Source organism: Orcinus orca, chromosome 16, assembly GCF_937001465.1.
Source record: "Orcinus orca chromosome 16, mOrcOrc1.1, whole genome shotgun sequence".
NCBI classification, from domain to species: domain Eukaryota; kingdom Metazoa; phylum Chordata; class Mammalia; order Artiodactyla; family Delphinidae; genus Orcinus; species Orcinus orca.
Window position 1 is genome coordinate 81,633,746 of NC_064574.1, and position 15,995 is coordinate 81,649,740.

Below are 15,995 nucleotides of genomic sequence, written 5' to 3' on the forward strand. Positions count from 1 at the left end.
ATGGGATGAAGCCTTGATGCAAATTTCCAGGCAGAGGTTCTGACTCACTGGGTCCAGAGGAGCCTGAGAATTGACATTGGAAACAAGCTCCCCAGAGGTTTGGCTGTAGGTGATCCACAGACCATGACTGACTGATGGGCATGACATCCTTGTTATACTTGCCCTTCAAGCTCTGAACAAGGTTGTGCCTGCGTACTTCTAGAAAGTACCTCTGACTACCATTTCTGTCTGACCACGTGTCTTCCTTCAATTTGGCAAAAATCTCCAGCTGCCTGGAAAACTTCCTGCACATTTTTAGAACCACACCCTAGCTCTGCGCCTCCCCACAGCAGCCCCTCGTAAGCTCTCCCTGGTTACCTTTACGGGTGCCCACATCTTTGGAATTCTGAGAGTTAATCATCAGCTGAAGAAGATCCACTCGGTGCTAGAAGCAGAAAGAGAAATTTCAACGACTGAAAGTCACCTGTGAAGTCAGAGATAAATCAGGAGTGCATATTTCACACCTCTTCCCTGAGAATACAACCCCTTAAAAAGCAGAAGGCTGACGAGTACTGACTAAGTCCTCAGTGACCAAAACATCCACCTACAAATCTTGGAGATCATGATGTTTCCCTGAGAGAAACCCAGCCATCATGTCCATCTGCTTTTTGGTCCTCACTCTCTCTGATCTTTGGTTTCTCTGGTTTTTGAAACAGCTTCTTAACCAAAGAGTTACCTGCTCTCTCTCCTGTCATACCTGTTTGCTCAGGAGAGCAAGAAGAAAAAACCTCAATCTTTTTTTCCCTCCAGCTTTAATTCTTAAGGAACGGCCACATAAATTAATACCCAGACATTTGCAGAGTTCACTGGCAGCTTTTGTAGAAGCACCTTCAAGAGCCCCATCCTTCCAGATTGCTACACAGCTTTCAGTGCTTTCCTGGGATACCCAGCCCTGTCCCCCTGACCTGCAGACATCCTTGTGCTGGCCTCCAGGCCTCATGAGGCAAAGCTGGCTTAACCAGCTTGCAGCCTCATTGCCAGCAGAAGACCGCTGCCCACTCCAGCCTATGAGAGGGCTCAAATTTAACACAGACTACACTCCGCCAGGTGCCTGATGGGGCATTCCATTGGAAAATCTATAAAATAGGAGGATCGGATTTGAAGTGATTCTTTGCCAATCTAATATTTGGTGAAATATGAGTAAAATCACTTATAAACAGTAATTTTTATCCTTTGACAATTTATTGAAGGGAAATGGTAAAGTCTTAACAACATTTATGCAGTGATATACTAATTGGCACACCTATTTTAAACTTAAACATTTCTCTCTGACTCATTTTCTTATCTTCTTCCCCAAAGAACTTACCCCCAAAGGTAAATTACATATTTATTTACCCCCAAATTTTAGAACTCTTCTACTCTAAAATCTGTAGTTCTCTACCTACCTTTAAAAATGCTGAGATGTGCATAAGTCATGTGTATACAGCTCAATAAATTACCAAAAGGTGAACACCCTCATGTCACCACCACCAGATTTTACCGTTTCTTTATCTTTGAGGCGACTTTCTTTCATCCTTTTTATAGATTTTGTGATAAAATTCACAGCATTTTTTGGAAACACAGAGAGATTTAATATTTCAAAGACTGGACGAAGGAACGGAAAAAGTGCTGTAAGGGAAAAGATAAAAGGAAAGCAGAGTAAAAATGCAAAATTTACCTGGAGCAATTATAATTTGCACTACCAATCAGAGAGTAAGAGACACCAGGGTTCTCAATCAGGATCAGTCCCTCTATGACCTTTGCTCAGACTTCCAAGCCAAGGCCTGAGCAAGGGCAAGTCCACATATAGGGGTCATCACTATAGCAGTGAGATCAGTGGTCCTCCCTCTATCTTTCACGTGACCAGAGGAACAGGATTACATTTTGGACTTCATTGACTTTTATCTACTGAACTACAGTTTCTTTGGATAAAACAGACCATAGTCTGCTACTTCAATTAATCATGGTGTTCAAAAAAATAATGGGATAGATTTAATACAGTGTATGTCTTTCAACCATAATGGAATGTAATTTGAAATCAATAATAGAAAGAAAATTGGGAAACTCACAAATGTGTGGAAATTAAACAATACACTCCTAAATAACCAATGGGTTGTAGAAGAAATCAAAAGGGCAATCAGGAATTACTTTGAAGTGAATAAAAATGAAGTCAAGACATACCAAAACTGATGGACTGTTGTAAAGGGAGTGTTCAGAGAGAAATGTATGGCTTTAATTACCTACATTTTAAAAGAACAAAAATTTCCTATCGATAACCTAATAATTTTCCACCTTAACATTCTGAAAAAAGAGGAGCAAACAAAAACTAAAGCAAACAGAAGGAAGAAAATAATAAAGATGAGAGCCAAAACTAATGAACTAGAGAATAAAAAAAACAATAGAGGAAAATCAATGAAACAAAAGGTTGATTCTTTTAAAAGACCTTTTTCGCTAGATTGACCAAGAGAAAAAGACAAAAGACAAATTGCCTGTGTCGAAACTAAAGAAGGGAGACTACCACTCACATTAAACAAATGAGAAGGACTATAAAGGACACCATAAACAGCTCTATGCCAATAAATACGATAACTTAGATAAAATGGACACAAACTACAGAAACAGATGCAAAAAAAAAAAAAATAGACAATCTGAATAGACCTGTAAGAAGTACAAAGTTTTAGTTAGTAATCAAGAAAAAACCAACAATTTGACAAAGAAAAGCTCAGGTCCACATGGTTTCAATGGGGAATACTACCAAATATTTAAAGAAGGATTACAACAATTTTTCACAAACTCTTCTAAAAAGTAGAAGAGGATGAAACACTTTCAAACTCATTCTATATGGCCAGTATTAATCTGATACAAAAACCAGGCAAAGATAGCATAGGAAAAGGAAACTACAGACCAACATATCTTATGAACATGGATGCACAAATCCTCAACAAATGAATCCAGCAAAATATAAAAAGAGGTATACACCACAACAAAGGGGGGTTTAATTCAAGGAATGCAAGGTTGTGTAATACACAGTTTCAATAGCATAAAGAACAAAACCATATGACCATCTAAATATACAGTAAAAGCAACTGACAAAATCCAACACCCTCCTGTGATAATAACACTCAGCAAAAAGGAACAGAAGGGAATTTCCTCAACCTGATGAAGCCCATCTGCGAAAAACCCACATATAACGGGATACTTAATCGTCAAAGACTGGATGATTTCCTCTAAGTTTAAGAGCAAGACAAGGAAGCTTCTCTCACCACTTCTTCTCGACATTGTACTAGAGGTCCTAGCCAGGAGAATTAGGGAAGAAAAAGAAATAAAACGTATCCATATAGGAAATGAAGATGTAAACGATCTCTATCATAAGATAACATAATCTTGTATATAGAAAATTATAAAGATTCCACTAAAAACTTATTAGAACTAATTAACAAGTTCAGCAGGGTTTCAGGATACAAGACCAATACACAAAAATCAATTGTATTTCTATACCTTGCAATAAGTAATCCAAAAGTGAAATTAACTCCATTTATAATAAAGTAAAAAATAGAATACTTAGGAATAAGTTAACAAAAAAGTGCAAAATTTCTACTCTGAAAACCACAACATTGTTGGAATAAAGATCGAAGTAAATGAAAAACATCCCACGTTCATGTATCAGGATTTAATATTTAACATTTGCTATCTTGACTTAACATTGTCAAGAGAGCAAATCTACAGATTTAACACATTCCCTGTCAGAATCCTAGCTGGCTTCCTTGTAGAAATTTACAAGCTGAATTTAAAATTCATACGGAATTTCAAGGGGCCCAGAAGAGCCAAACCAATATTGGGGGCAAAAAAAAAAGGAAATAAGTTGCAGGACTCATACTTCCTGATTTCAAAACTTATACCACAAAGGTGCAATCAGCAAAGCTCTACGCCCTAGCAGCATCCAAATATATCATATAGCAGTTTTAACTGTAGTCACATTGCACATCATACCACCAGTATTTATTTATGTTACAACTCAAAGTTTGTACCTTTTGACCACCTTCATTCACTTCCGCCACCACCCAACCCCACTTCTGGTAAATCAAAACTATGAAATAGTTCTTCTATGAGTTTGATTTTCTTCTTTTTGATTTAGCATTTAAGTATTTGTCTTTCTCTGTCTGACTTATTTCACTTATCGTAATACCTTCAAGGTATATCCACATTATGCAAATGGCAGGATCTCCTTCCTTTTGATGGTTTACTAGAACTCCACTGCGCGCGCGCACACACCCACACGCACGTACATATACCTACCACGCTTTCTTCATCCATATGTCAACAGACACTTAGGTTCTAAATATTATTGAATTGTACATTTTAAATGGGTGAATTACATGGTCTATAAATTATATCTCAATATAGATATCTATAAAAGGAAGAAAGAGATGGAAGGGAGGAAGGAACGAACGAACGAACGAAGGAAAGAAAAAGAAATATAGTGGTCCACATACCTGAAAAGATAAGGAGTGGATCAAGGAAATCAAATCTCAAGAGCTTCTTAGTATATTCCACAAAGGGATCTTGTGGGTTGTTGAGGGAATCAATGTTCACTCCAAATGCTGTGCCAGTAATCACATCCATGCTGTAGGCCCCAAAGAAGCTGCGTAGAGAAAGATATGAACAACTAAAATCAACACCTCTTTACTCTCCTTACCCAACACATATAACAAGAAGTGCATGTGAAATCAGATGCCCAGACAAGGCAGGTAGAGAGCCACACTCTTTCAGAACCACCTGTTGGTCCATGGAAGAGTCGATGCTACTATCACTCACACATGAGGTGTGTCTGAGGTGCCAGTGATGCAGCTGGCCCTGTGCCAGGAGGGCTGGGGACACTAAGGCAAGTTAGACGTTCCCCCACAAACTCAAGGAGCTCAGTCATAGAGGGATAGACACCCATAATCAGACAAAGTACAGTAGTGTGTTCTGACTACAGGCAATAATAGGTGTATAAGGACTGTGTCTGAGCAGAACCAAGGGTGTAAAATTAACTCATCCTGGGGGAGTCAAGAAAGGGGACGTTGATCATTGATCTGGATCTTGCCTCACCACAAAACCTGTGCTCAGAGCTGATTCCTCTTCAGTGAATTACAGAACAGCAGCACCCTGTTCTGAGTTGCCAGGAACATCATCCCTCACTGTCTTACACCCCTGCTAAGGATCCTGAAAGACCCACACTTCCTCAACTCCAGTGGTCTGTGGTTGCCCAGAGGGCAGACTCATTTCTGTAAAAGGTAAAGAGTAAAAATGATCAATTCTATGGTCATCCTACCCATAGCCTGTATGAGGCCTTCTGTCTTTTTGGACTGACAGAAAGGGGAGTGGTGGCAAGATTTAACATTCAGTATTTGCAGTTGTCCTCAGCCAGATTGTGAAGAGATCTAAGTTGTTCCGAGTTCCATATTGTGATGATTGTACGTCACCCATTGCCTACCAGTATGTACCAAGTCTCTTCCCTGCCACCATTCCATGCCATCCACACTCAAGATGGGTGCAGTCACGTTTCTTCCTCCTCTCCTGGCTGTCCTGCTTTTTTTTTGGTGAGCCACCTCTCTTTCTGGGATGGGCCTTTGGGAGTTGTACCACCACATACCTACTTCTGTCTGGTCACTACCGTAACTCAGCAGTGGGAATCTGGCTCCCTGGCAGGCTGCTGGAGGGTCTCAGTGGAGCTCAGGTACCAGCAGCCTCACCCCTACTTACTCTTTCACGGCGATGGGCTTGCCTTTCTCTGCTTCCTTTCTCAGGTTCCTCACCAACACATCTCCATACATGCTAATGATGGGGAACATCTAGACACAAAATAAACACCACCCGAGGTTAAATGTGGAGACTCAAGTCCTAGAAGGACCTGACTTTCCCATGAATGGAGCAGTGACATTTGATAAGGAATCTCATAATGTCTCTTCTAGGAGGTGAAGATAAAAGGCTATTTTAGGAAGCTCAAATTTAGTAGCCTCCTCCCTGGAAAAGGACTGTGATTTTATTTCCTACCTTATTCTTTAAGTTTCTAATTGAAAGTCCTCTTCTTTTCTTACCTGCTTGAGCTTTCCACTGGTGAAGGTTGGACACAGCAATGATCGTATTTTCTTCCATTGTTCATCCTCAGCCAGTGAGATGGCATTTTTCATAACTCCCACTGGACCAAACGTCTAGAGTTGAAAAAAACACATTTTACCCTACATAAGTTTTGAAAGTCTCGACATTTTTGGAAATTGTGTTCAATGTGCACCAATTATTCAACAAATATTTAGTGACTGTCTACTTGGAAGCAGGCCCTATGTTAGATGCTCAATAAATATTTATCCCAAATGCATAGCTTCCTGTGAGGGTCAAGGAGACATCCAGCCACCAGACATCACTTCCAGACTTTATATGCCAATCTCCTTTTAAATGAAATGACCCACATAGTAGGAAAACTGTTCTTCCAGAGGAATAGACAGGCATAAGACCTAGTTCTTCCTCCTGGGCTGTGCAAAGTACAAGGGTATTGGTGACAGATAGCCAGATAGCCTTGGCAAAGTGTATGTTGACTCAGACAAGTTCTGTCTTTACATATATCTAAGGCCTGAGCAAGTGGAAAAAGGGATGTCTTGATACGGTGATTGTTTCTAAAAACAGTGCTTAGCACTTGAAAGATTAGGAATCTATTTGCTAGTATGAAGAAATAATGCAATTACACAAAAAACATTTTCCCCTATATTTTTTGCCCAGGATAAGAAGGAAAAAAGGTAATTCTATTTCTCAACTTGGGACTGGCCTATCAAACCAAGCTGCTTGGAAATTTCCACATTCTTCCAAAATAAAATTTTGTTTTAAAACGGATATTTCCAACACCCATTCATGATGAAAACTCATCAACTAGGAGGAGAGGGAAACTTCCTCTACTTGATAAAGGGCATATGCCAAAAACAAAGCAAAACAAAACAAAACAAAAAAACTATAGCAAAAAAAAAAAAAGTCAGTACTTTGCAAAGATCAAGTAAATAAATTGAAGTACGAACTTAAAATCTCTCCATAAAATATCCCAGGCCCAAATGAGTTCATTGTTAAAATATATAAAACATTTAATGAAAAAATAACCAACCAAGAATACTTTTCCCAAAAAAGGGATCCTTCAGAAATGAGGGAGGAATAAAGAAATTTTTAGACAAACAAAAGCAGAAAGAATTTGTCACTACTAGAACAGCCTTACAAGGAAGGTCTTCAAGCTGAAAAGACAGAACACTAACTAGTAACATGAAATCATATGAAATAATAAAACTCACTAGTAAATGTAAATATACAGTCAAATTCAGAATACAGTAATATTGTAATGGTGGTGTGCAAGTCACTTATGACTCTAGGGTAAATGTTAAAAGACAAAAGAGTTTTTAAAAAGTATAGCTAAAATAATTTGTTAATAGATACACAATATAAAAAGATGTACAATTCACCCTTAATCAATTCAGGTTTGAACTATGCAGGTCCACTTACAGGTGCATTTTTTTCAATAGTAAATACTACAGTACTACATGATCCATGATTGGTTGAATCTGTGGATATGAAACCACGGACGGAGGAACCTCAAATACAAAGGAACCACATAACAGAGGACGGACTATAAGTTATATGCAAATTGACTACAGGGAAGGTTAGCACCCCTAACCCCAACACTGTTCAAGGATCAACTATAAACTATGACATCAAAAACATAAAATAAGTAGGGGAGGGAGAGTAAAAACATTCAGCTTTTGAATGAGAATAAATAGGCTGTTATATGTATGTATAAGATGTTTTCTGTAAGCTTCACTAATCAGTAAGTAAAACCTATAGTTGATAAAGAGATAAAGAAGGAATCAAAGATACCACTATAAAAAAATCATGAAATAACAAAGGAGACAAGAAGAAGAGAAAAAGAAGAAACAAAGAATCTATGAAACACCTGGATTAAGAAAATGGCAACAGTAAGTCTGACCTACAATCCCTTTAAATGCAGATGAACAGATGAATGGATAAAGAAATGTGTGCGTGTTTGTGTGTGTGTGAATAATTATATATATAATGGAATGTTATTCAGCTTGAAAAAAGAAAATCCTGCCATTTGCTAAAACATGGATGAACCTTGAGGACAACACACTAAGTGAATTAAGCCAGACACAGAAGGATAAATATCACATGATCTCACTTATATATGGAATCTAAAAAAAACAAAAAAATTCAAACTGATAGTAACATAGAGAAGAATGGTGCTTATCAGAGGCTAGTGGGAGATGGGATGGGGGAGGGGGAGAAGATATTGATCAAAGGGTACAAATTTTCAGTTATCAGGTGAATAAATGGAGACCTAATTTACAGTATGGTGACTCTAGTTAATAATACTGTAATGCACACTTGAAATTTACTGAAAGAGTAGATCTCAAACGTTCATACCACTCACACACAAAAGGTAATCATGAGGGGGGATGTATGTGTTAATTAGTTTGTGGTAATCATTTCACAACATATACATATATCAAAGCATCATGTTGAGTACACCTTGAGTATATACAATTCTTTTGTCCAAAATAAACAAATAAAAAATTTTAGGTGGTGAAAGCTCAGGAAAAATGCACCATTCTTTTCCTACATTATAAAAAGTTTGAACTAGTGCAGTAAGTTCTAGCTAGTGCAGCAAGACAAGAAAAATAAATGAAAGGCATACCGATTGGAAAAGAAAAAAGTGTTGCTATTTTCAGTTGACATAATTGTCAGTATAAAAGTTCTCAAGGAAATAATAGGGAAACCTCTAGAACTAATAAATGACCTGAGCGAGTTAGTAGCATATAAGATCAACACACAAAACTCAACCCCATTTCTATATGATAACAATGAATATGTGACAACACATTAAAAACACAGTACCATTTATAATCACTCTAAAGAAAATGAAATAATTTAGGTGTAAATAAAACAAAACATGTATGAAATCTCTATGCTGAATACTACAGACTGCTGTGAAATGATCAAAGAAAGCCTAAATAAATTGAGAAACAATACTACGTTCATAGATTCAAAGATGTGACCTAGTAAAAATATAGATTTTCCCCAAGTTGATGTAAGGGTTAATTCAATTCTTATCAAAACCTCAGCAAGTATTTTGCAAACATAGATTAGCTTATCCTAAATTTGTAGGGAAAGGCAAAGGACCTAAAATAGTTAAAACAATTCTGAAAAAAATTAAGTGGGAGGGATATTCTACTTGCTAAGACTTACTGTGCAACTACAGTCATCAAGATTGTGTGGTACTGGGGGAGGGATAGATACGTAGATCAATGAACTGAACAGAGAGTAAGAAATAGACCCACAGAAATAGGCCCTAATGATTTTTGACAATGGTGCAAAAGCTATTTAATGAAGGAAGGAGTCTTTCCACAAATGGTGGAGGAACAACTCAGACATTTACAGGCAAAAAAAAAAAAAAACCAGAAAAAACCCCAAAGACAAAAGAACTATGACCTAAGCTCACATGTTATACAAAAATCAACAAAAAATGGATCATAGACTTGGGCTTCCCTGGTGGCGCAGTGGTTGAGAGTCCGCCTGCCGATGCAGGGGACATGGGTTCGTGCCCCAGTCCGGGAGGATCCCACATGCCGTGGAGTGGCTGGGCCTGGGAGCCGTGGCCGCTGAGCCTGCGCGTCCGGAGCCTGTGCTCCGCAACGGGAGAGGCCACAACAGTGAGAGGCCCGCATACCGCAAAAAAAAAAAAAAAAAAAAAAAAAAGATCATAGACTTAAATGTAAAACATAATACTATATACTGTTTAGAGGAATAAGGGGAAAAACTTTGGAACCTAGGACTAGGTAGAGGTTTCAGACTTGACATCAAAAGTACAACCCATAAAAGAAAAAATTGACAAAATTGGCTTCATCAAAATTAAAAAAAAAAAAATTTTGCTGTGCTAAAGACCCTGATAAGAGGAAAAGACAAGGTACTCACGGTGACTATAAAAGAATAGTAGGAGGGAGCGTTATGGCGATGGAACAGTTCTGTATATTGATGGAGGTAGTTACACAAACCTAAATACATGATAAATTTTCATACAGCAACACACACGCAAAAATGAGTGCACAAAAAACTGATTAAAACTGAATAAGCTCTGTGGATAGAATCAATGTCAATTTCCTGCTTTGATACTGTACTATAATTTTTCAAGGTATTATCATTGGGAGAAACATGACGAGGGTACATAACATGTATTTTTTTCTTTTGAGAACATGCTGTGAATTTATAATTATTTCAAAATGAAAATTTAATAATTAATTAATTAAAAATTTAAAATGCATGCCTACCCGCCGGTTTGTGAAGACAGAATAACATTCTTTCACTAGCACTGTTTTGATCATGTCTAGATCTGTGATAGCCAACACAGGCTGTCGACCATCAAAAAACCTGTGTAGGGAAAACAGAGCTGATTAAACTTAATGAGCCAGTTTCGGCAGCTGGAGCCACAACCAGACGTCCAGATTTTCAACTAGATGTTACATAATCCTTACTCCTAGAGATCATGGTTAGAAATAACATTAAAACATGGGTTAGGTCTAGGTGGTGTGTGTATGGGTATTTCCTATACCAACTTCATAATTCTTAGGGCTTTAAAATATTTCATATCAAAACATAAGTTAGCTTAGTAAATAATTGAAGGCAAGTTAATTAACTTGAAACAAAAAAATAATTAATTACGGAGAGTCCACCCCTTCTGTCATTTTTGAAGATATATCAAAAGCATGAAAAATGCAATGATGTAATAGCTGAAACTTGTAGACACACTGATCATAAATATGTACAATGTGTCTGCAAATGGAAGAAGATTAAGAATGCTCAAAAGTGAAAGTAGGATTATGAAAGCTTTCTTTGCTCTATTTTCAAAAATATGCTTACTTTATACTTTTTTAAAGGAAATCATATTTTAAATAACAAGGAGATATCCTTGGTAGCATCAAGGATTTGAAACAAAAGGACTGAGAGAATAAAGTAATTCAGAGGAACATGTATAAATTCATTTTTAAAATATTTTCTTTTCACTATTTATATTTATTCTTCGACATGGGTTCCAAGAGGGCCTAGGGCTCCGTGTAGGTGACATCCATCAGCAGCTAGGCAGGCCCACTTTTGACACATGTACCACACAAAGCTGACTCCTCAGATGTGACACATCCCAATTTGGCCTGATCTCCTGACTGTCAGGATGCCCGTTCATGGGAATGGGCCACTGGCATGAGGCTGACTCTAAGTTAATCACACTGTCTTCCGGCATTTTGTTTCCTCTATCAATCGTTTGCGATGGCTAGAACACAATGGAAGGTTTTCTACATGTTACCTATTATTCCTCTGACTTCACACAGGAATTTCAAATGGTTTTGTGATCACATATAAAAATGGATGAGAACTAAAACTGAGAGGGTTTAAGTGAGTGTTGTGTGCATTTAGTGTTGAAGCAGTGACGGAAGGGGTTGAAGAGGTACTTAATCTGCTCTTCCATCTGATTGACCATATTTCTTGGATGATTTCCCTTCTTCCCATCATGTTTTTTCAAAAACACCTGGGTGGAGAAGGGATAGTGGTTTGGGGTAACCCTTTATACTCATGATGTCACTCCAGCCTTAGTATTTCTTACACTCTGAGTTAAAATTCAGATTCTTGGGCCCCATCCCAGATCCTCCAGGTTCAGTGTTGCTGGCGGGTGGGGCCCAAGGCTTAATCTTTAACAAGCCCTCCCAGGTGGTTCTTATTTACACCTAAACATGAGAAACATTTTCTAAAAAGAGAACTGGGATCTACTATGAAAGAGTGACTCCATCCAGAGCTCAAAAGTACTAAATGTTGGAGGGGTATTTGGAGCTGGTCCAGTGGCAATCCAGTGCTACGTGTTTTTCCATGTAATCACGTTGCCTTTTGGGGCCATGGCAACTCAGCAGAGCCCTATGGTTTCTGATAACTTGATGAGAGAAGATGAAGAGGTACAGAGAGGAAGAACTTTCTCCCACTTGCTTTTGGCAAATAGTCACCACGTTACACCTCTCCTGCTGCTTGCACCAAACCTCCAGCAGCTGCAAAAGGGACCAGCCACTGCAATCAGCTGGGGCCACTCTACAAAATCATCAAGTCCTTCAGCCCATCGGAAACACTCTGGGTTAGAAATATCCCACATCTCTTCAAAGTCAGAGGAATAGAGTAGTTAAAGCAATACCAGTATACACTTCTACTGAAAAGTCTTGACTTAAAAAAAAACAAACTAAACTACATAAGTGCAGAGACATTTTTAAAAAGCTGAGCAAAATGGTTTCCTTTTCTTGTTACCTATACCCCCAAGTCCTTCTTTGAAAAGGACATATTAAATCCAAAATTTAGGTAAAGGAGTTTTGGTTTTTAATTAAAAGTGAATCATGTGGGAGATGATAAAAGCATACATTTGTGAGCAGATATTAGAATGTTCTGGAATAATGCATTTTATGCAATTAAAGGTGCCCCAAGGAAGGAAAAAATGGCGAAGGGGGGAAGAGCAAGGTACTGGGCATAAAGTGATGTTAGGAGTCCCTGGGCCTCAAAGTCTGGAGCAAAGTGATGACCTGTGACTCTCCAGGCCTGACTCAGACTGTGGACCTGGACACCTGGTGACATCTGGGATCCCTGGTAGAACAAGCCTCCAAAGCTTTACGATAGATGACTTCATCCTAGGAAGCTCTGGACTGAGACTGTCCTCCACACCACAAGGGGGCACCACATCATAACAAGTCTACGCAATGGAAGTTTCCAGAATACTCACCCCCACGTTTTCCCATACTTCTTAAAACATTTATTGTCAAAATCCCAAATACCCTGCAAGAAAAAAAATTGGATTATTAGTTTAAATGTATTGAACTTTACCTCTAATTAGGACAAAAATTACTTGAATCGCATGGTATCAGGCTTCCTATTTCCCACTGACAAATGCAAGGAAACACTTATTCAGAGACATCTTAGGGGAAAGAAGACAAAATAGAGGAGATATTTGAAATGGAGAATTTAAAATCACTCGAAATTTCTTTGAGTATTGTAGATACTAAACACTTACCCTTGTCAATGAATACTAATTACTCCTTGTCTTTCTGAGGGTTTTTGCTTGAGCACCGTGTTGTCTCTAAAATCTCATAACCCTCTGAGTTAATCCTCCAGGGACAAGTGAGAAAACTGAAGCTGAGGGTAAGAGTCTCCTACACACACTTGCATCTCCTAGTTAAGCAGCCTTTTCATTTATCTCATGAGCCCCCTCTAGAATTCTAGCAGAATAAGGGAGTTAAGGCGCCAGTAACTTCTTTGGGTCTAGCAGTAAACAAAACATCTAGGGCGTGTGGTGAGTGATAAAGTGAGTGAGTGAATGAATGAATGACAAAGTAGATCGCCTTCTAGTTTTCCAGCTCAGCACGGAAAAGATGGGGAGATACCACAACTACACAAAGGACAAAGGACAGTGCAATTAAAACACTTGCCCTGAGTTTTCACTTCTGTAACTTAAAAACAAACAACAACAAAAACCTTCCTGTAGCTAACTTTCTGCTGTGATATTTGATGGTTAAACTATGCAAAAGAAAGTCCCAGAAATGTGGGTCTCGGAGTGCATCTACTAAGGAGTTCATCCGGGAAAGGTGGAAAATAAATTATTGCTTTTTCAGAGAGAAAACAGTTCATGAAGTTCACAGGCAGTAATGAGACAATGAAGACCTCAGTTGGGAGAATCAGGATCTAAGAAACAAGGCTTATGTCTGCAGGAAAGGAAATCTGAGCCAGAGAGCAGCCTACACACAAGGCTCTGCCCCCTGGACACATGGACGTAGCTCATGACCTTCATTTCAGGGGCCAGGCCCTGGGCAAGGCATCAGAGCTGGATTAATATCAAGGCTCAGCCAGAATTCATAGTCCATATGCCACCTAGTACATTCTGTTCAGTTAAATTAAAATTTTAATAATTTTGCCAAATCCTGTCCTTTCTAGTGATTTTCCATAAGTAATTCTGCCTTGTTTTTTTGTTTTTTAACCCACAGTTCATTTAGTAGTTAAATATCTGAAGTCGAAGACAACCACTATCCAGTCTCCGTTATACTCTCTCTCTGCTCAAACTCATCCATGAGGTGCCTCCTCTGAAGACACAGAAGTAAAGCAGAAAGTTCTTGTTCCATCTCTCAAATCTCCAAAATAGTCACCGGTACAAGAGGTGGATTAGAGCATGGAAATAACTGCTGGGGTTAGCAGTTCTTGAGGGAATTCAAGTATGTGCAAATTACTCAACGGTGAGTACTAGGGTTGCCTCAGAAAGTGAAGTTTCCAATCAATCCAGGAGGAATTTCTTTTAAAAGGGTACCCACAGCACATGCTAGCAAAAGGAAAGTCTGACTGTAGTGTAGGCAGCTTAATAAGCCACGACCAGGCACCCTCTTCATGCTTTTCTCCTAATACTAAGGGGATGGTGCCTTCCTGGGAATCTGCACCTGGCAGAAAGAAAATCCTCTTCACAATACTCACCAGGTGGAAAATCAAGTCCTGTGCTGAATCAGCTAGAGAGCTGGGCTGTCTGAGGCCGCAAAACCTGAGGCTCCTAACAGCTGAAAATGGAGCCATGGGGTAAACTTGGCCATGTGCTGAGTGGAGCCTATGGTGTCGTTTCTGGAAAGCATGAAACTTCAGACCTTTCTCTTGAGAAGGGGAAATTTTATCATGGAACTCAGCTGAGATTTGCAACCAGAAGAAGCAAAGCTGGAGTTCAAACATCACGCACCTTTTGGTAGGACAGAATATTTCCAAAATAAGGCAGAGGTGTTGGCCCAGGAATCCCCAGCTTCTTAAAAAGTCCATGTGAATAAGTTCCATATCTATAAAGTGAAAGAGGAAACCAGGTCACAGGGATTGTGTAGTAAGTGCTGGAGCTGGCCAGTCACTGACTCAGAACTGGACAGTCAACCTAGGGAGGTAACATGTAGGTGATAACTAATAACAGTGATTCCAAAAGTGATATTACATCCACTCATCACCTCCTTTCCCACCTGCACTGTGAGACCCACAAAAAGTAATGATGATTAGATAAAAGCAGCTGAAGTCTTCACCGTCCCAATCCTAGAATGAATACTTGATAAATGTTTCCAATTTGAGTGTTCCTGAGAATTAATCATGTTTATTAGTTACTTGACTCTTCCATGATTTGGAGATTCTCATTCTAGGTAGAAAGGGGAAAAGGTTTTTTTTTGGTAGTACCCAAAGCTTTAGCAACTTCTGGTCCATTAACTTGGATCTTCAAAACAGACAAGGAAAGGGAGACCTGATTAGCACCCCAAGTCCAAGATCACAGAGGAGACAAGCCTGGACAGTTACTCACATATAGAGAAGCACGAGGATGGTAGCCAGGAGAACCCAGGTTTCCGTGGAAAAGCTTGAGATTGGGTCCATGGCCACTTTCCTCTGAGTTCCCTCCTCTGAGTTTCCTTTCAGCTGTGTGTGCTATTCTTTGCAGGCCTTTGAGTGTGGAGTTTCCCTTCCTGGCCAGTGGAGATTCAGTGAGGCTGGAAGGTTTATGATCTGGGAAGGGGGTGGAGCTGGAGCTGCAGCCAGTAGAAGGGCCACCTGTGCTCCACCTGCATGAGCCCTCCCTGCCTTGATGGTTGGCAAAGCATCAGGGACACTCCAGTTCGACGTCCCTTGAGTTGGTATCTGTGACAATTCAATATCAACTCAATCAGTGTTATCAGTAAGCCCAACTATTACAGAAACTCACATAAAGCCACTGACCATATCTCCTCTAAACTACCCTTGTCCCCATAACTGCCCACACTTTAAAATACCTGAAATTCTTCCAACAAGCTAGGTCTACAGATCTTTACCCATGCAGGTTCCTCTGCCTAGAAATGTCCTTGTTTCCTCTCTAAGTCTCCTGTTCATCCTTCAAA

At 39.2% G+C, this 15,995-nt stretch overlaps 1 protein-coding gene across 1 annotated transcript in view; it reads right to left on the minus strand.

Annotated features, from left to right (window-relative positions):
• Positions 1 to 15,498, minus strand: part of LOC101285170 (cytochrome P450 3A29-like) — a 29,589-nt gene extending 14,091 nt beyond the window's left edge. The window contains exons 1-9 of the mRNA XM_004268898.2: positions 15,428 to 15,498; positions 14,834 to 14,927; positions 12,848 to 12,900; positions 10,374 to 10,473; positions 6,099 to 6,212; positions 5,764 to 5,852; positions 4,512 to 4,660; positions 1,520 to 1,647; positions 358 to 424 (exon numbers count right to left, since the gene is read on the minus strand). Of these exons, the coding sequence (XP_004268946.1) occupies positions 358 to 424; positions 1,520 to 1,647; positions 4,512 to 4,660; positions 5,764 to 5,852; positions 6,099 to 6,212; positions 10,374 to 10,473; positions 12,848 to 12,900; positions 14,834 to 14,927; positions 15,428 to 15,498 (865 nt within the window). The remainder of the gene's footprint in view (positions 1 to 357; positions 425 to 1,519; positions 1,648 to 4,511; positions 4,661 to 5,763; positions 5,853 to 6,098; positions 6,213 to 10,373; positions 10,474 to 12,847; positions 12,901 to 14,833; positions 14,928 to 15,427) is intronic.
• Between the last annotated feature and the right edge of the window lie 497 nt (positions 15,499 to 15,995).